The sequence below is a fragment of the Orycteropus afer genome, unplaced genomic scaffold, assembly GCF_000298275.1.
Source record: "Orycteropus afer afer isolate SDZICR_OR568_19922 unplaced genomic scaffold, OryAfe1.0 scaffold00606, whole genome shotgun sequence".
Classification (NCBI taxonomy): Eukaryota; Metazoa; Chordata; class Mammalia; order Tubulidentata; family Orycteropodidae; genus Orycteropus; species Orycteropus afer.
In genome coordinates this window covers 937,012-959,093 of record NW_006922193.1, presented here as the reverse complement: position 1 = coordinate 959,093, position 22,082 = coordinate 937,012, and the positions used below count along the sequence as shown (strand labels likewise).

Below are 22,082 nucleotides of genomic sequence, written 5' to 3'. Positions count from 1 at the left end.
CTTTAGCAATCTCTAGGAGCTCTGGTGGTGTAGCACCTAAGGCATTTGACTGCTAACCAGAAGGCTGGTGGTTCAAACCCACCAGCCTCCCCTTGGAAGGAAGGTTGGGCAATCTACTTCCATAGTGATACTGCCTTGCAACCCAAGGAAGGGTTGCGATGAGTCAGATCAGACTCCATGGCAGTGAGTTTGGTTTGTTTTAGCAATCCCTGTTTTAAATGGCAAACTCATACCCGATACTCCTAGAAGTGTTGGTTCTTAGCTGCATTCCATTTTATATACTAAATTGATTTCTGCTAATCATTATAATAATTGTCACAGAGTTAATTAAATGTTTTATGAAATATATGCCAAATGCTTACACCCATCCTGCAACACATACTACTATGCAAAACTTCTATTCCTTAGAAAGGTTTGGTTCTTCGCTTTAGTTAGTGGCCCTCTCTATCAAGTATTCCTACTAATTTGGTCCTGCTCTTACATGCTTGGGAGCTCTGGTGGCATAATGTCTAAGGCATTTGACTGCTAAACAGAAGGCTGGTGGTTCAAACCCACCAGCCACTCCTCGGAAGGAAGATTGGGCAATCTACTTCCATAGAGATACCATTTTGTAAACCCAAGGAGGGGTCGCTATGAGTAGATGTAGAGACCCAAGCTATTGGAGGGTGAAGATAAAACAGATGGTGCTCGGCTACCTTTTATTTATAGCATTTTGGGTCTTAAAAGACTATCTCTAAAATCAGCAGCCATCTAAGACATAAGAAAAGTAAATCCATGCAAAAGAAGGCACCCTGATAATAGAGATTAGTGAATTTCTATGGAAATTCTTGATCAAAATGGGAATTGTGGAAGAACCTCCAAAATACAGATGCTTGGCATAAGAGAGGCTTCTACTCAAGGTGCAGACTGATCTCCATTTTGTATTGTACTAACAGACCTGACAAAAGGCATTCGAGCTGAGCTCACAGTAATAGGTGTTCTTCACTGACTCAGGGAGGATTGGGAGGAGGGGAGGAAGAACTGCAGCTGTTTGCAGAAGGGATGTTTTTGTACAATCTGTCCCAATTCTTAAAAGATAAGTAAAATCATTTTCACAAATGCTTGCACAGGCTAGCCCCAAGACAGGACGTCCATAGATTGATTAACTGATGTATGACTTAAGCGTTACTAATGCATGACTAATAGTTACAATTTCCCTAAACTTCTCCTATATAAAAGTCCTTTTCATTTTGTGTACTTTGGAGCAATTTTTAACTTTAAAAATTGTTGCTCAACAGAAGTTGTTACATTGCTTCAATAAATTTCTTTGCTTAAATTTTTTCATAGATTCATTTTTGTTCTTTGACAAATACTTGGCTGATGAGTTTTCTGAGCAAAATCTTAGAGGCTGCATGATTTCTCCTTCCTACTTATAGTAAAATGTGTGAGAGAAGAGATCATGACCTGCACAAACTGAAAACAAAACTTTTAAGATTTGGAAAATTCTATTGTACAAATAATAGCATGTGTCCTAGAATTTTCACCAAGGTCATGGCTACTCTTAATCTTTTGTTAAAGAGATTAAGCCTGTAATTGATGGATCTAACCAATGACTACATCTGGAAAACCAGCAGCTTATACTGACGGGAACAGAGAAAGAACAAAAGGAAAGAACACTGGTTGCCTCTTGGAATCCTACAGGCAGTAAACAGGCCAAAGGAGCTGCATCTGTTGTCCTCCAAGAAAAGAAAAGAATAATCCATGGAGCAGCTTGGAGATCAGAACTGTTGGAAGGAGCATGGGAAGCAGGGCCTTCTCAGTTTCAGATTTTCACCAGCTAGGTTCTGCAGTGTGAGGCTGACATTCACAAGTGACAGGGGAATGAAAGGGACTGCTGCCCAAAGCTGAGGGGGTGGGGTTGCCATGCCCAAGAAGAATGGGGCTTGGAGAGGCCAAGGGGGTGGGGTCACCACTCAGATGGACTATAACTGCACCACTTAAAGCCAAGGGGAGCAGAGTTCCCATCCCAGTGGGCCTGGAAGGCAGAGCTGCAGCTAAGTGGGGTTGGGCATCCAGAATCTAGAAAGCTTGTCCAACTCCCAGGGTCTGGAGGGGAAGGCCCTTACACAGATGGTCTCAGAGAACAGAGGATTATCTGCAAGCCTTCAGAGCTAATGTGAATTGTTCTGTTGGATTTTGGACTTGCTTGGTGCCAGTTATCCCTTCTTTTCCTTCAATTTCTCCCATTTGTAATGGAAATGTTTACCATGTGGTTATTAAGCTTGTGTGTCAACTTGGCTGGGCATGGTTGAGTGGTTGGCATTGAATGTAGTTATTCCCCATGGTGAGATTGGTAATCAGATCCATGGTGGAATCTATGGGAGCAGCTGAGTAGCTGCTTTGTTATGTGGTCTGCTTCCCATATATAAGAAACAGTTTTGGGAATGGTCTCTAGTTTATGGCATGCTTGAACCCTGCATGTAGCTGTGGCATTGTTCAGCAGCCTGCCATGCTCTGCCGACCTTAGGACTTTTAAAGGACTTGAATTAATGGCCTACCATGTGGTTTGGTAACATTGGGACTATGCCTTTTTACTTGTCAACCTTGGGCTTATCAGTCTCAGTAGCCAGCAGCTGTCTGAGTGAAGAAATGCCTCTAGTTCCAGTGGGCCAGAAGCAGGAGGCAGAGCTGAAGCTCAAGGTTGAGGGGCTTTCACCCAGCCTCTAGAACCTGGCACTTTGAACCCTGACTTAAAGCCTCCAAACTGTAAGAGAATAAACTCCTATTTGTTCAGTCATCCCATTTGTGGTATATTCTGTTAGAGCAGCACAGAGGTAACCAAAACATTCCATCATTGTATTTTAGAAAACAGATAACTGGTAGTCTAGATTTCACAGGTTCACAAATGAAAAGGAATTCTGCCCCAGGATAATACAACTAAAGTCTCACTCATAGTTCATTTAGAAGATGACATTTTGGATTTGGAGTGGATTTAAGACTTTTGCGATGATGTGATGAAGTGAGTGTTTTGTATGTGGAAAGGACATAAACTTTGGGGGGCCTAAGGGTAGAGTGTTATGGATTGAATTTTGTCTTCTAAAAATCCCTAACTTCTATTCCTATGGTTATAATCCCACTTGGAAATGGGTTATTAATGTGACAGGATTACTGTACTGTGTATATTGAGTCATTCTCCTCCGATATAAAAAGATCAAATAACCAGAGATGAGGGAAAAGAGAGATGCCAAACCACATGAAGATCACCCAAGAGCAGAAGCTCAAGAGACAAGGAACTTCTTCCAGAGCCGATAAAAATCTTTCCCTAGAGTCAGAACCCTGAATTTGATTTCTAGCCTCCTAAATCATGAGAAAATAAATTTGTTAAAGCCACCCATTTGTGGTATTTCTGTAACAGAAGCACTGGATAATTATGACGCCCTTCTAAGAGTATGACCAGTCTTCCAACTCATATGGTAAGTGCTTCTTGGTTACTGTATGCATTAAAATTATATTCTTTTTTTTTTTTTTTTATGAATTATCTTAAATACACCCCTCTTGAAAGCAAGGGATTATGCTGTCTTGTATGTCTTTTAGGAGCTCTTATAGTGTAGTGCCTAAAGCACTTGACTGCTAACCAGAAGGCTGGTGGTTCAAATCCACCAGTCGCTCCTCGGAAGGTTGGGCAATCTATTTCCTTAGTGATACTGCCTTGGAAACCCAAGGAGGGGTCACTATGAGTTGGGTCTGACTCCATGACACATAACAAAGTATGCCTTTTAACCTCAGACCCAGCACAGTGCATATATCACCGAGTAGGCACTCAAATAATACTTGCAAAATGATCACAGAAAAAGGGAAAAACACAGTGAATGTTATAAACTACACCTTTTTTAGAGTCACATGAGGCAACTTTCAATCCAGTAGGAATTGAGGAAAATGAAATTTCAGTTATCCATGCTGCTTATCTACCTTCTTGGTTATTACATCTGATGCACCATACCTTTGCCTGGGCTCTATTTGCTTTGAACACAGAGGCTATCAGGTACCTATCTTAGACCAGAGAGGAAAAAACCCTTTCACCTAAGACAGAGCAGCATTCCTGGGAGAGGACAGTTATGTTAAGCAGATGCCTGACTTCAATGTGCGATTTAGTAGACAAGTAGGAGGGTTAACATTAGCTTTTGCTGTATGTAACTTTCCCTATAAGGAAAAAATGTACTCAAATAAAGATAATTATATTACCTTTTTCCAAGAGGGTATGTTGAAATTCAGTAAAATTTGAAGAGCTATAAAATATTCTTCCATTCCAAATGGTAACATAATATACAAAAAATACCTTTTTTAAAAGAAAAATCCTAAAAATACAACTTTTGGTTTTAAACCTTTAATAAAAGTAAAAAATGAATGAAAAAAGAACACAATATTGAAAACTTAGTATGAATGTGAACTCACTAGATGTTCAAATCTGGTATAGTGCAAAGTTTGTTCATAGTATTTTACATTTTTACAAACTCAAATCACTTTGGTTCAGATACTTACTATAAATTATTGGCAAAGAAATTCTTCAGATTTACTTTTTTTTTTTTTGGCTACATTATTTCTAACATAGATTTCCAGGTGAAGACAAAAAAATACTTATTGTGTATGATCAAGTATATTTTAAAGATTCACCCACTGCTTTCATCTAATAACTTCTGGTTTGTCATAAAATGCTGACATGTTCATTGAAAAAATTTTTACATAACTAATCATTTTCAATTTCAGAAGATTTATAATGGATCATTCCAAAGTACAGAACAATCCCATTTTCTTTTACACTAGTTTCCTCTAAAACAAAGTCACTATAGTTACCTAAAATTTACTCCAAAATATCTTTATCAAAACAAAGCAAAACACCCCAAACAAGGACCATCACATAAACAAACAAAAATCAAATACATTCATTAACACTCATAGGCAAGTTAGTCTAAATTTCCACCCTGTGGACTGATGACTTCTATTTAAAAGGGAAGTCTTTTAATCAAGCAACTTTAACAGAATTTAAAACAAACCAAAAACATTTAAATTGCATAATACAAAAAGGTAAATTTGTAAGTAAAAATTAAAAGTATACTAAAACCACAAAACTGGAGTATTTCAAAGGACAGGGTTCAGTGGAAGAAACAACAATAAAGTAACTTTACAGCTGAAAGAGATTATTGCTGAATTTTGCCTTCATGCAGCACTGAAATGAACGCAGAACCCCTCTCTTTAACATCTCATACATTTAAAAAAAAATAAATATTTAAGAGAATAGAAGGCTCAGATTGGTTTTCATATACATTGCACTTGAAGTTTAAGACCCAATACTTGCAAATTAGGTCTGAATGGTCTATACCATTAAATGAATACATTGTGCTCACCAATATAATTGACTATTTAGAAACACCAAATGTTTAATGTAGTGACATACGCACTCTTATTTTTACAAGGCAATCACAGACTGCAAATTCTATAGGGCTGTGGAAAAAAAAAAATTGTAATCTCTACTCTGGAGCATCAAAGGAACAAATCATTTTGGCTCATTAAAACTGAAACATATAGCAGAGGTTTTCATGTTTAAGTGATTACGGATCTTGGATATAGTTTCATAAAGTGAGGTGAAAATTTTAACAGATCAGTGTAGAACTATGACTTTTCATTGCCTTTAGCTTTCAGCAAGATTGTCTACAAAATATTTCACGGGTAGCAGATGCTGAGCACTTCAGTGTGCATGTGAACATGAGTGTAAGAGCATGAGTGTGAGTGCTCCTACAGCACTAGGGATGGAGGGCTGCTTACACTCCACAGTGCTGCAACCCAACTCTGAGCACAATCTACCAACGCACATTATTATTTTTTTTTTAACACAACCCTATTTTAAAAAAAACTTTTGGATAAATATTCTTATTATACCATACTTTTCTTTGTTAAGCACCATCAATCTGTCTCCTTTGGGCACTGATACAAAACCAATAGGTCATTACTAAGTTTTAGTTCAAGGCTTTGAAATATGGCAACTTGTTTTAATGACATAAACGAATCTAATACTTGGGGAACTGCCCTTGGCCTGAACTCCTATCCATAGTCTATGATCACATTTTTCCAGAGCATAGACAGGTAGGTGTGCAGTGAATCCAGGTCAGATTTCAAGATAAGTAGCTATTGTTTCCATTTCAGGACTCTAAAATAGGTGAATACTTTTCCAGGAGTCAACTGTACAGTCAGCCCAATCTAAATAGATTACTTAGGAAAAGATCATCTTTGTCACAATCTAATAATCACAGATTTTCTTCCAACATCTTGTTTACTCTTCAGAATCAGTCGGTTTGAAGACTCAATCAGTATGTGGCTTTTCAGGAACACCCTACATATAAAAAGAAAAGACTTCAATGAGCATTTAAAATATGTAATTAAACTTCAATCTGAGTGCTACCACACAACTACCTATCTTTAATAATACATTCAAAGAAAATTAGCACGAAATTGCACTTTAATTATCAATTCAGTATGTCATAAAAGGTTAAGATTAAAGTCATGTGATTAGATTAAGACACATTAGAAGAAGTGGAAAGAATTGGAGCTCAACTAACTACCTGCTGCCTAATCTTACAATGACTCTAGCTCTAAGATCCCTAGTTCTCTTATCTATAAAATCGGGAATAATTCTCTTCCTCAACTGTGTAAAGCTGTTCAGATAGATTGTTACATAAGTGTAAGATATTATTGAAAGTATGACTAATTTAGTATCATACAAGGAAACATTCAATTAAATCAAAGCACAGAATACACTTATATGACCAGTACTCCTAAAAGTTCTAACTTCCTATAATTAAAACTTTTTTACGTGAAGAAAGGGAGGTATCTGCTCTAAATCTTGATTAGTATCTGTATCTGATGCTTCCATTATAACCACTCTACCAGCAGTGTGGTGAAACAGATACTTGAAATGACACATTTTAACATGCCAAATAATGAAGACTCCACCTTAAATTTATGTAGACCTTTCTTTACAGTTTAAGAATCCTTTCTACCCATTCTTTCTCATTAGATCCTGTTAAAAACTCCGTGAGGTTGATATTGCAGTTAGTACATATGCCAGGCACTACATGATAAACTCTCAATATAGAATGAATGTTTCGTTGCTGAAGAAACAGATCTAAAGAAACGAAAAGATCTGTTTCAGATCACAGAAATACTAACGGGCAGAAGAAGTTTAGTAAATAAATATTTTTCCTCTGAATCTAATGTCTTTCCATCTTAATTCCTCCTCTTAGGCAGTCATGCGTGAAGATAAAGGAGCTGAACATTAGGATTATTTATCTATAAAATCATAAGATCTCATTTAGACAGATCTGCAAGAAACTACAAGACTCTTGGTAAAATCATCCAGGAGTTTTGGTATGCTAATTATTACCCTGGGAACAGAGATAGAATAAGACTTTCTGGGGAACACATGAAGTTCTGGTGGTGCAGTACCTAAGACATTTGACTGCTGACCAGAAGGCTGGTGGTTCAAACCCACCAGCCACTCCTTGGAAAGAAGACTGGGCAATCTACTTCTGTAGAGGTACTGCCTCATAAACCTAAGAAGGGATCATAATGAGTTGGAATCAACTCAATGGCAGCGAGTTTGGTTTTGGTTTTTGGGGAACACACACTTAAAACTGGTCATTGGAAAGCATTAAGAATTGTTAAGACCTGGGGAAGACTCTAAACAAATTTCAACTAGAGAAAGCAAAGCCAGCAAACTTTCATTAACAACCTGGAAATAAAATTGGCATCAAATTTTACCACTAGTTCATTAATGTGCTCATGAGTAAGCAGAAAACAGAATTTTGGAATCCATGGTATAGGGGAGACTAAAATTAGGTTGACATTAGTGTAAAAATACAAGCAACTACAGAGATGAAATAACATGATCATCTCGAGACTGCTTTAGTAGTCTTGCATATTAAGTTTCATTAGTGTTGCCTAATAGCAACACATTTTAAATGGCAAGATGGGATCCTGCAGCAAATCCAAGACACCAAAACAATTTTTTTAAAAAAAACATATTTAGAGGATGAATAGCAAGACATGAACTATATGTTGAAAAGGGCAATAAGACATATAATGAAAACTTGGTTCAAAGACCATCTCTGCCTTTTTGGGCAGGTAATTTAATCTTCCTAAGCTTCAATTTTCTCATCTTTAAAACAGACTAATAGTTCCCACTTCTTGGGTTGTTATGAGGACTACATTAGATAATGATGAAAATGTTTAGTATAATGCCTCATGTATTATAAGTGCTCAGTAAATGTTAGCCCTCAGTAACAATACTGTTGTTGCTATTATGATCATTAGTAGGAACTGGGTCAATCAAAAATAAGAAAGGCAAATTAAATTCTATGCTAATGCATAAGCACAATTTTTTTTGTGTGTATAGTGCCTAAGGCACTTGACTGCTAACCAGAAGGTTGGCAGTTCAAACCCACCAGCCACTCCTCGTAAGGAAGATGGGGCAATCTATTTCCATAGTGATACTGCCTTGGAAACCCAAGGAGGGGTCGCTATGAGTCGGGTCTGACTTGACGGCACATAACAACAACAACAACAAATATTGCTGTGGAATGCTGGACAACAGGAAGTGGATCCAAACTTTATGGCTGTTAGTAGCATTACTTTTGTGGGGGAGAAAATATTTCAAATGACTAATACCTATAAACAAAAATTCTATAAAATGATAGCTATACATTCATTATTTTCTTTTAAACATACAGGGTAATGATACTTGAATAAGTTGTATATCTGGACACAAACGACAATGGCACAGAAGAAAAATAAAAAAATACAATACTGGAAAAGCCATGCGAACCACTGAACTATAAGCAAAGCCAATTTACAGCTTTTTTTTGGGTGTGGTTATCCTTGAAAAATAATTGTATTTCTTTTTGAGAAGCGGGGACCAAAATATTTAAGAACAGAAAAGTCATGTTAGGAGTGTTGACAGACAAGAAGGGAACAACAGGAAGCTGAGAGTCCTGGGTTAAAAGTACCCTCAGCATCAAACATAAACCTTGGGTGGTACAGATTTGGTCAAATTTAAGCACACTGTGCACTAAATGCTCTACCACCTTCAGATTTTCATCTAGTTCAGCAGTGTCACATCCCTTCACAAAACACTTCTTGGTGTATCTGTCAATTTTAAACCAAAAGTTAATTCTTAAACACTGCCCCTAAAATACCAAGTCCGTTCCATTATTTGTCTATACACCATCAATGAAATGGAATCTGGGGAAGATAGCTCTAAAAGAAAAGACAGCAGCCATGTATATAACTTCAACAGGCACAGTCCAAGTAGTGATTAGTTCCATTTTTAAGATAATGAGCAATTTCAAGGAGCTCTGGTAGCATAGTGCCTAAGGCACTTGACTAGAAACCTGAAGGCTGGCGGTTCAAACCCACCAGCCACTCCTCGGAAGGAAGGTTGGGCAATCTACTTCCATAGTGATAACTGCCTCAGAAACTCAAGGAGGGGTCGCTATGAGTTTCATGGGTTTTAAGGATAGAAATGTGTTTTCAAATTTTGAGTAGAAAAAGAGTAAATCTGCTTTTACAAATGCAATTACACAAGAAAGCTTTAAGGATATAGCCTTAAGTATTTTTACTAACTCTTTAAAAGAAAAACTGTTTTAGCTGCTCTTTTTAAATATGCTGTAATTGTGACTCTTTGATAAAGATTCTGGTTAGGGGTAATTTATATCACAGCCTAAACTCTCAAGGCTCTACAAAAGCTATTACGAGATTAAACATTTTCTAAAGTTGACAATTTTAGGAAATAAACACAAAAACTTGCAGAACAAGAGACACTATTTCCTAATTTGTTAAGAAGATGCCATGAAGATGACTTAATTCTCCCATGGGTGTAGGTTCTTCTGCTAACTTGACAGAATTCTAGCAGCCCTTTGATGCTTCTGGGTACCTAGCAATCAGGGCCATAATCTGTCCCACATGAGGACTAGGCCATCAGGCTGTACTTGGCTGGATCCTTTCAATTCCCTCACTGCTGCTATTTCAACCATCTTCTGCTAGTTATTTATGTGGGGGTGGGGGTGAGTGGGTGCTGGGCTTAGAAACAAAAAGCACTATGAACAATGATAGCTAGACTTTAGGAAATCAGTTTTATAAAGCAAACCTTATTACATTTTTTCATGTCTCTGACATATTCTGAAGTAAATACCATTTCCTATACTTCAAATTCTATTGTCATGAAAAAGATAATTTTGGCTTCATGTACTGTTTGTTATCTTCTTGCTGATGCAGTCACACAAATTTTAGACTGGCAGTATCGTGAAAGGCAATATTCTTATTTCAGGCTGCAGTGGATGTAAGGTTCAAGAGTCAACTGAATTAAAATGTGAAGGATATTTAATTACTGTTGAAGAACTATGTACTTCCTCCTATGGCTCTTTACTGCTTTGAGGAAAGATTCATTTACATTAATTTGAGAGTGGAAAACAAGAAAATCAAAGAGGTAAAAGTAGAGGCTACTCGAATGGCCTGGATTTGGGAGGAGGGAAGAGAAGGATTGGATTGGATTTGGGATCAGGGGAGCAGCAGTGGGAATAGTAAAGACATCAGGCCTGAGTGCTCTGGGGAAAGGAGGACTCCAAGGACTCATTCTCCCCTTTCCTTGTTATCCACAACTGAACTCCGTGGTTTTCCTCCCAGTAAAATGATAGTGTTGTTTACTCAAATAGGAGGTTAGAAACAGAGCCAGAAGTTTTTTTTTTTGGTGGTGATGAAGAGACTAGGAGAAAGATAAGAGCCTGCAGTGACTTCCAAGTCAACACATTTAAAATGAAACTCATCTACAAGTCATGCTATCCACCTTACAATACTTATCCTCTAAACAGACATGATAATTATTTCCTATACACATCTTATATGTTTCTGATTATAAAAGTAGTATTTTCTTATAAAATGTTTCTAAATGCAGAACAGAAACAAAACTGAACCTTCAAAACCACTTGCAAATCTCCTCCCCAGAAATTACTTTTAATTCCTTTATACATCTTATTCTTCTCTATTTCCCAACACATGTCAGTCCTTCCTATATAGGAGTGGTGCATGCCTACTATTTTTTGCCAAATCAGACTGAACGATCCTTTAAAACCACATAAGACTGGGCTCTTCACCCTAAGGTCTTTGCAAACTCACTTGAGTAATTCTAACAGAAACTACACTGTATCATTTTAGTCATTCTACTGATTCCTTACTGCAGAAATTTAGCTATAAGTGTAACTAATAATAATAGCTTTACACTTACTCACATTTTCTATTATGCTCTCTTTATTGAGCTTGAAAATGTGGAGAATAAGATTATGCTTTCTTCCTCTTTTGTAGCAATCTTAGTGGCCTCCACTATTATCAATTCACTTCAAGACTTAATGCTGGGTGTGTACAGACTAAGGCAGAATTGATAAAACTGGCTGTGATTATCCATCTGACTGTGGAGGACCCCCTTAAAGTGCACCTAAGCTTTAAACTTTTGAGAAGTCTGCTCATTTCCCTTTAGTTGGAATCTAGGAATAAGGATTTAAATTTTCAAAGACAGAAAATATGTTAGGTGGGGTAGAGGGTAGGGTCAGAGATCAAAGAAGTTTGCTTCATTTTGATGGCCAAGTAGGGAAGGTGAATAATTCTTTCCTCCAGTTTCAAGATGCAACGATAACATGTAAGTATCAATTCTCCCTCTATTTTAAAGAGTAAAAAGGGAAACAAGCTTAAGTAAGGAGAATTACAATTATGCCAACTATTCTCTATTAAAGGAGCCCTAGCTCTTGTGGCATAGCATCTAAGGCATATGACTGTTAACCAGAAGGCTGGTAGTTCAAACCCACCAGCTACTCCTTGGAAGGAAGATTAAGCAACCTACTTCCATAGAGATACTGCCTTGGAAACCCAAGGAAGGGTTGCTATAAGTCAAAATTGACTTGACGGCAGTGAGTTAGTGAGACAATGGTTAAGAGCTCTCCTGCTAATCGAAAGGTTGACGGCAGTATGAACCTACCCAGCATCCCCATGGGATAAAGAACTGGTGATCTTCTACCAGAAAGACTATAGTCAAGAAAACTTATGGGGCAGTTCTACTGTGTTACATGGTGCTATGAGTTGGAATAGACTCAATGGCACATAACAACATCTTGTTTTGCGTTATCTTAAAATTTTTACTATAGGTATCAAAGAAGCACACCAAGGATTAGTTAATATAACTATCTCCAAACAGTATTATTTTCAGAAGACATGATTTATTCAACACTTTAAAAACCACTTCTAGATATTTCCAACTTGTTGTGACATTTCTATTTCTACCTAACCAAAATGTTTTTTTTTCCCTAAAACTGGTTCTAAAAATCTTTCACCATGAATGTATGACAGCACCAGTACATCCTCATGAATAAGTAACCAACTCCTTGAATCTTACTCCTAGTACACATTTTTAATTTTATGAGTAGTCAACTGGGTTGAAGACAATTTTATTCCCAAAGGCTTAATTAAAGGATATTTTAATGAAAAATCTCAAAGTAGTAAAACAATTATGGGGTTGTGTCATTTTAATTTGAAAACTAAAAAAAATGAGTAATAAAGGGGAAGGAGTTGAATACGTAGAGGAAGAAGCACAATATTTTCATATGAGACACTTTAACTGCATTTTTAATATTAAGAAGAGCAAAGTCCTTTGTTTCCCTATTAAGGGACAGGAGAAAGATTTTACAATTGAGCCTTACCTATTTTAGTAGCAGAGAAGATAAATGACAAAGAAGAGAAAGATGGTTTAGACTCAGTAATCAGTGGAATGTTTTACAAATGCTACCTTTTTGAAAGTACTTAGATTTTTGTGAAACAGCCAAGCAGGCTTGGTTGTTTCAAGTTCAACTCCTCCTAAGTGGGTATCAGTTGGCACAAAAGTGCTGTTATTATAAATAGCATGTAAGTGTCAAGAAAAATTTTCTGAGGAAGCCCCAGAGTTTATCTCTGAGAACAATAGCCCTTATAATAACACTCTTTTTTTTTTTTTGTTCATTTTACTTAAGCCCTCAAGGCCAAGTCAACTCAAAATAAAAGAAATAGCATTTAAATGCTCACAATTAATTTTCTTTTATTTGGTTCAAATGCCAATTTTTAATTGGTTCAAATGCCAATTTTTAACGACTGGAAAGAGGTCTGAAAATTATCCTTGAATTCATTTACCACTGCCATCTCTGTCAGGTTACTACTGCTTTCTCCTCCTGTAAGAACATGTGTGGTGCTCAGGTACGAGAGGACATCTACATCTACCTGTTCGTCTCACCAGTGTTGAAGGCCAGACAGCCATGCTCTGAGTGGGTCTTCTCCTTCTGTGCCCAGGTCCACTGTGCCTTTAGAGGGCTTGTGCTTTCCATACCTAGCCCTATGCCTTGCTGTCCTGCAACAGCCCCGAGCAGAGACAGGCCTCTGCATCCTCAGCCTGACACCCATTATTTTCTTCAGCATCATACAAACACACTTTGTGTTAAAAAGAAATGTTGATTTTAGTCCCAGATCCCCAGGGACTAAAGTGTCACTGCAAAGACCATCTAAACTTGTTTCTGATACTGAAGTTGTTGTTGTTGTTGTTATGTGCCGTCGAGTTGGCCCCGACTCATACTGAAGAAGGGGAGGAAATTCATTATAAACTCATTACAAACCTTTAGCCATTTCAATGACTTTTTCTCTGTTATTGCTATAATAGTTATGTGAATTCAGAAAAGCCACTTAACATCTGCATAAAATGAAGAGGTTGCACTGGAACTCTAGTTTCTTTCTCACTCTAATATTACAAGTTTATGAATTTAGGAGTCTTTAAAATTTAGCAAAGTATTACCTGGTATCATTACCTTTTTTTTCATGTACACTTTTCTTAAAAATTGTTGCTTCTAAGTTTGATCTAGGCATATTAACACAAATTATAATGTGTTATATAAAGCAAAGGTGGTGCAGTGGTTACGCTGTTAACTGAAAGGCTGGCATTTCAAAACCATCAGCCTCTCCATGGGACAAAGACGTGGCAGTTGGCTTCTATAAAGATTATAGCCTTGGAAATCCTATGGGACAGTTCAACTCTGTCCTACTGGGTCGCTATGTCTCAAAATTGACTTGAAGGCAGTGGTTTTATTTATTTATATATTTACATGTACAGCAATTCCATCAAGGTAAAAGAACCAAACCATTAAGAGATAATACAATTTTACTTACCATAGCCAGCTGTCGTCCTATGTTTCCTACTGTTACACCTCCTGAGAAAAATATGCATGGGAGCCAAGAACGAATATAGAGAAAATCTGGGGATGTATACCTACAACAACAAAAACAAAAATATACATATATAAAAAATATTTTTGTGCCTTAGCAGGCAATTATAAATTTGGACCAACTTTGGGCTACAGATTTTCTTTAATGGGGATATAAAGAATACATATAAATTATGAAATATAATTAACATGTTATAGCTAAATGGTATGTTTTACTGCTATTATTTGGTGTTCTTCTACATTAGAGGTAGTGCATTTTTCATATCTGAATCAAGAATAACCAGCATATTTGAGAATTTCTTATCTGAATCCAACACATGTATATCATGTATTTTATAAGAGCTAAATAAAATATAAAAACACATCCTAAGCTTACCTAAATACCTAAGGGTATTTTTAATAAGAGTAACAGTTCTACAAAGTGGATATAAAACATGAATATTTGAAATTATATACTTACTGATAAACACCATTATATACAAGAAACTGAGTGATCAGAGTGGCTAGAAATGCTATGGTAATTCCAAGCCCAAGACCACTTCTTGAACGATCAAATGTCCACCAAAGGCCCAAGGATAGGGCTGCTAAAGTCAGGGAGAGTTGAACATTATTGGCAAAATCCAACTTCTGGTGATGCAAAAGTTAAGGAAAAGTTTAAAGATTTTTAGTAAGATCAAAACATTTTCATTTTTAAAGAATGACATGTAGGTTCTTAGTACTTTGCATCAAATAAATCACTATCTATAAAAATAGCCTCATGAGCATAATAGGTAAGGCATCTGGCTGCTAAACAGAAGGCTGGTGTTCAAACACACCAGCTGCTCCGTGGGAGGAAGTTGAGGCAATCTACTTCCATAAAGATTTACAGCCTTGGAAACCCAATGGGGGTCATGAGGAGTCTGAATTGACTCAGTGGCAGTGGTTTTGGTTTTAGTTTAGTGAGAGAAAGAAAGGATTTGTTGAAAACAAGGTTACTGTAATAATTAAGATTACGTGACATTCTCCTGGGATCACTGAGTAACAAAGTTTAAAAGTCAATTTTCTGAAAGTTATGTGAAAAATTCTGCTGGTATTTCAACCGTATAACATTTTGATATGAAGTCATATATAGTCCCATTCTTATTTCTTATTATTCTTAATTTGAAGTGAGTAATCACTATGCTCATGATTGTGTTATGAAAATACCTAGTCAGAATGGCATGCCAAGTACATTAAGACAACAGCTGGTTTTCATTACGTTCATTACACTACTTATCCACTGGTGACAAAACAAATTTAATCAAGGCCAAATATCTTATCTCCCACTCATTTGTCAGTTTGTCATACTGCTGTGGGTTGTGTGTTGCTGTGATGCTGGAAGCTATGCCACCAGTATTTCAAATATCAGCAGAGTCACTCATGGTGGACAGCTATCAGTGGGGTTTCCAGAATAAGACAGACTAAAAAGAAATCTACCTGGCAATCTACTTCTGCAAATGAGTCAATGAATATCTTATGGATCACAAGAGAACATTATCTGACTAGCTTGCTTTAAACAGATCAACAAGAGGATCAAGTTTGGTGAAACAGAGGATTAATGAGTGTGAGTGAGCCTTTGGTGAGGAACTGGCAATAAAAGACTCCAACATACTGGAACATACTGGTGATTGTGAGGATAACATAGGATCAAACAACATTTCATTCTGTTGTACATAAGGTCACCAAGAGTAAAAACTGACTTAATGACAACAAACAAGGTATTTTATAGAACATTTATGACATTCTTATCAGAATAAAACAGATTTAAGCATTTATAACTCTTAAAACACTGTCCTCTAAGATTTTAAAATATAATCTAGTTGCTCTATGTGTTGTTGTTGTTATATGCCATCGAGTCGGCCCCAACTCATAGTGACCCTTCCTTGGGCTCTATGTTGTTGTTGTTGTTATGTGACATCGAGTTGGACCCGACTCATAGCGACCCCTCCTTGGGTTTCCGAGGCAGTATCACTACGGAAGTAGATTGTCCCATCTTCCTTCCGAGGAGTGGCTGGTGGGTTTGAACCGCCAGCCTCCTGGTTAGCAGTCAAGTGCCTTAAACACTACGCTACCAGAGCTCTATAGAAACTCTGAATCTCTTGAGACCTGGTAAACCACAGACCATTTTCCTGAAATCACACTTATGTACAGAGATACAAATTATTCCAGATAAGGAATTCTATCTCTGGGCACCAGAAGTAAGGGGACCTTATATTAGGAACTATTATACTAGAGGATAACAATTTTTGACTGGCTCTGGGACTTCTGTGGTCAGAGCCAAGAAGTGGACAGAGAAGCGGAGACATTTCATCTTCCACAGGGGAGTTACTAGAACTATAGTAATACTTTTGTCAGTCCTCACTTTGCTATAGGAACTACCAAATCCCTCACTGAAAAGAGAGAAGTGAATTTATAAAATGAACTCCTATGAACCAAAAGACACTGCCTGAGAAAGGAGAGAGTAAATATGTTCATTGTCCTTCTGATGTAATTGTTTCCTGAAATGTACTGGAAAGACTCCAGGAACCATATCTAAAAATCCTGTTAAGTGCAAAATAAATGATATGGTTCAAAATAAAATAACTTGTAAAAAAATTTTCACCTAACTTATAAGGCAGGTTAAAAAAATAACAAAATGCTTCAACATATAGTTAAAGAAAATCTTCTGTACATAATACATTCATTTAAGGATACAGCACTTGCGTGATTGATGCCAACAAAAACAGCAATACAGCGCATTACACTAGCCCACTCTCTCTTAAACTTGTGGGGTTCTCCAAGATGACTGTCGATGCAGGGGTACAGTAACCCTACAACAGCTGTTAAAAAAAAAAAAAAGTATTAAAACATACCAGCTTAAAATGAAATGATTTCTACATGGTAGTTATTAATATATGGATGGCCAAAACAAACAAACAAACAAACACCCACCCACAAATAAATCGGTAAATCAGTCTTACAAGAAATACAATCAGAATGTTCCTTAGAAACCAGAATAGTAACACTTTGATTTGCTTACTTTGGACACATCATCAGGAAAGACTAATCGCTAGAAAAGGACATCATGCTTGGTAAAGCAGAGGATGAACAAAAGTAAAGGGAAACCCCAATAAATTGACACAATGAGATAAACTGACATAAAAGCCACAACAATGGACTCAAATATACTGACAGTCATGAATAAGGTGCAGGATAGGGCAACATTTCCTTCTGTTATACACAGGGTTGCCATGAGTTGGAACCAACTCTATGGCAACTAACAACTAGTAAAGGACTCAAAAAGTCCTTTTTTTAGAAAGTTAATCTGTTATAATAGTCATATTAAGACAATTTTTATATTCTTCTTTAAGTAACAAATTTTTGAGACGTTTAATACAGTTTTGGTTTATCACTGAGATTTGGTTAAGTTAAATATGTCCCAGTAAACAGAAAAGTGAATCAAGCAGGGAGTTCAATTATCCAGACAGGTTGAAGTATAAAAAAACAAATGCCTGCATAATTAACTTTCTATTTTTATCAAATGTTATTTCCATTTACAATGAAAAATAAGGTTCCATGAATATCCTTGAGACCACAAGTCACATCACAAGTTCCTCACACCACTGAGTTGATGTTGGGCAAATGACACTCACATTTGTGCTGACTGGATGGAATATGATGGGCTGGGTCATAAAAGACACTCCTTTCACAGGCCCACAGGATGGGACTGGACTTAATTTTCAAGGGACTTAAAGCAGTTACTTCAGGAGACCCCAGGCACCCATTATGTAGACAATCCTGGGGTTAGGTGCTATGGGCTGTTATAGATTAAACTGTGTTCCCCCAAAATGTATTGTAAATCCTTACCCCTTTACCTGTGGATGTCCCATTTGGTAACAGGGTTTTCTCTGTTATGCTAATTAGGCTATAACAGTAAAAAGAACAGATTAGGCACAGAAAGTAGACATGGGGGAAGACCCAGACTTGAAGACGACAAAGGAGGGAGACCAGTTCACAAGCCCAGGAACTCCAAGGATAACTCTTTAGAGAAGCTGAGACAAGGCTTTTTCCCAAAGCAGACAGACAGAGAGCCTTCCTCTAGACCCAGCACCTTGAATTTCCACTTCTAGCCTTCTAAACTGTGAGAAAATAAATTTGTTAAAGTCACCCACTTGTGGTATTTCTGTTATAATAGCACTAGGAAACTAAGACAGGGGTACATGAAAGAAATTGGGGTGACAGACTATCATAAACTGCTTTCTATTATTTATCAGTTTCTATGTGTGAAGCCTAAAGCTGTGGAAAGAGTACTTGAGCAGTAATAGAATAGTTGGCATTTAGTTCCAATTTTGCCTCTAATGGGTTGTGGCTTTTTATGTTTGTTTTCTCATGTGTGAAATTATGAGGATTATGTAACTGGAAGACAGAGAAGGAAGAGATCTTTGTAGTATGGAATAATTAGGATAGGTGGGAAAGTATCGCATCCCAGAAGAGACATAAAATGGAAAAATAAAGATAGGAATGACCAAAATGGAGGTGGTGAATAGTGGGACTATAGACCTAATGGAATTGGACTATGGAAAAAAGGGTTAGTCATTTAAATTGGACTCAAAGTACTGAGAGTTATTAAGCTAGGCATATCACCTTGATATGTTGGGAACAGGAGCCAATTTAGATTCTTATAAGAGAAACAAACACAGGAACAACCATTTTCAGCCCATAGTCAGACGAAAAATTTTCAGTTTTCATTTTCATATTCAGTTTAACCAAGTTCTAATTTTGGAGTTTTGAAAAAATGGAACCCAAACAATTTTATAATTTTTGTTACTATAACTTAATCTTACCTTTTAAGGTTAGAAGCTAATAAATAGGTAAAAAAAGGAATATTTTTCCTTATGTTTTTGGCTCTGATAGTTAAAAAAAAAATGTGAGGTAGGCTAAACTACTCTTCATTTGAGATCTAGTTTTTGGTTCAAAGAAGGAGACTATTATGCCAAGTGTTTGTGAAAATGACATTTCAAACGTAGAATTATTTCTCACAAAAGTTAAAACATACTACCCACTACTTTATAATTATGGTATCCCTTAGACTTGACAGCAGTGAGTTTGTTTTTTTTGGTTTAGATACATATAGATGTTTTAGCTAAAATGACACACAGTGCTCAAAAGAGCACTATTATTACAAGACTCTGCTTCTTACTGTTTTAAGTGATTTTGTTGAGACTATGCCATGTGCCCATAGCGCAATGCACACACCATATTACAAGGGAAGCAGAATACACAGTTATGAGTTACAAACACTGGCTGTAGAATCGATTGCTTGAGTTTAAATACAGTGGTTTGGCCGCTTACTAGCTGTGTACCGTTGGCCATTATTACTGAAACTCTCTGTGATTTAGTTTCCACATTTGTAAAATGAACTATTGTACAGATCAGAAGTAGTAAAGGATATAAAGACTAGTAAGCAGTCGATAAATGTTAGCTGCAAAGAAAACACAAGTGTACTTGTCATAGTATATTGTAGTTACTTAGATGCATGTTTGTTTTCCCCACCAGATTATGGGATACTTAAGGAGAAGGGCTTGTGGTACTCACTTTTGTATTCCATCAACTCCCAGAATTGAGCTTACAGAGGCACTTGGCAAATATTTGTTAAATAAACTAATGCTGTGTGAGTAATCTGCTGGGCCAAGATCAATTCTGTAAGCTGGCTAAATGATATCCAAGAAATTCTATCAAAGGAAAGACAGTCCTCCTGTCCACAATTAGGCTTATTATCCTGTCCTATGTTATGCATATTTGTGACTGGTTAGGTCTACTACAATCAATCTAAACTCTTTAACAAGGGGTTTACTCTTTTTCTTGATAGAGCTTTTAATTCTAGGGGGAAATGACTTGGCTTTTGGCCACAGTTCACTTGGCTATCCTGGCAAAAAAGAAGTGCTGAGAAGTTGCTCCCTTGGCAACCACCTCTTGAACACATGTGACGGATTTGTTTTCAGTTATACAGCAGTGTAGCATGTTCACTCAGGCAGCCAATAGCGATGCAGTACTGCTGCTCACCAGTTCTGCAGGTGACCAATCACAGGGCAGCTAGCTCTAGATGACAGCTGCTGTGTTTTAGACAAGGTTGTCCTTAGTCAGCCCAGACACTACGAGGGACCAGATCTCAATATGACACAAGCATTTCCTTAAACAGCCAGTTATCTCCGGGCCTCATCTCCATCACTGGGCTTCCTCAAACTTAGAGAGAGCTGTTGCAAAGACTATCATCTGGGGGGTTTCAGAGCCTCATTACCTTACTTTCCTCAATGTAAATACAAAAACTGAACACGCTCAGTTTTAATCTGTGGATGATTCCATTTTCAAATAAACTTTTTTAAAGATTAGTTTTCTAAAAAGACAAAACAGGTATCTTTTACTTCTACAAAACAAGAAATGGTTTACTTACCAGCTGCTGTCCCACAACAGGGGGGAACCCACCAGGCAGAAGAGAAGATTGTGGCAATCACTTCTTCAGGGAAAAGAGTGACATTCCTTTGTATCTGAAGAAGGTTGAGCACCAAGGCTAGGACAACTCCAACTGAAAACAGCACAAGGCTCCTTTGTACCAAGTGATGATGCCAACTGTTAATGTGACTTCTGCTATTGCTGCAACTGTGGCCACTCACATTAGTGCTCTGACGCCTGTGTGAGGGGTTGGTATTTGGGGCACTGTGGTCCACCAATAAAGAGGGGCTGGAAACAGAATTGATCATCTCTTTCACTTTCCCTGCCAGCCCCTCAGGTCTGGCTTTGGGGTGTTTTTTGTGCCTCTCACTGGCAGGACAGGAACAACTCCAGAAGTGGTCGTCTAATCTGGGCATCAGTGCCCACCACGGTGTAAAATGAGATTTCTAGAAGAAAAAACAAGGAAAGAGATGAAATCATAGTTAATTTCAGAGTCAAAAAAAGTCAAGGAAGGCTCTACTTCAAGTCTTGTGGCCCAAGTCAGACACTAAAAGTTACACTTGTATTCATCACTAACATATACAGTAAAAACAAAAAAGTTCCTCAAGGGAATTAGTACTAATGTCTTAGACACTATCCAACTACCACAAATGACTTGTTACCTTACCTCTTCTCTGTTCCTCAGCTACAAAATGAACATATTAAAAATAAAAACTACTCACATATTCCACTTGGATGATACAAAGTTAATTTAAGGCATACAGAAGCAAGGTGTTTGATTAATATAGTTGTGTCTCTTAAAAAAAGAACTCTTTAAAACTACCCGCCTAGCAAGCATCCCTGTTGTTGTTGTTATGTGCCGTCGAGTTGGCCCCGACTCATAGCGACCCCTTCCTTGGGTTTCCAAGGCAGTATCACTACGGAAGTAGGATTGCCCAACCTTCCTTCCGAGGAAGGTGGTGGGTTTGAACCGCCAGACTTCTGGTTAGCAGTCAAGTGCTTTAGCCACTATGCTACCAGAGCATCCCTTCTTTATATAAATCATTAAGTACTGACTGGTTGACTCTGAAAGTCTCCTAGACACGATTCGCATGTGCCAGGAAACTTTCAGAACTGACGCAATGAAACATCCCACCATCCCGGCCCGGTGAGGCCCTTCAAGCAATCTTTCCCAGAAAAAGTTAACAGGCTCCAACCAGACGCGTTTGAACGGAAAACGCGCGGTCGGAATGTGCAGGGCTAGATAACCACCTTGGTCAACTGTGAACCATTAGCTTTTTTAATCGAACATTTGCGCGCACGGTTGCGCTTCATACCCACAAG

At 37.5% G+C, this 22,082-nt stretch overlaps 1 protein-coding gene across 1 annotated transcript; it reads right to left on the bottom strand.

The window, feature by feature from the left end:
- Positions 1-6,334: 6,334 nt before the first annotated feature.
- Positions 6,335-21,175, bottom strand: INSIG1 (insulin induced gene 1). Its single transcript, XM_007956320.1, has 5 exons — positions 20,761-21,175; positions 17,025-17,149; positions 14,773-14,939; positions 14,257-14,356; positions 6,335-6,364 (listed from the first exon to the last, which is right to left on the bottom strand). Exons 1-5 carry the CDS (start codon positions 21,173-21,175, stop codon positions 6,335-6,337), a joined length of 837 nt encoding a protein of 278 aa, XP_007954511.1.
- Between the last annotated feature and the right edge of the window lie 907 nt (positions 21,176-22,082).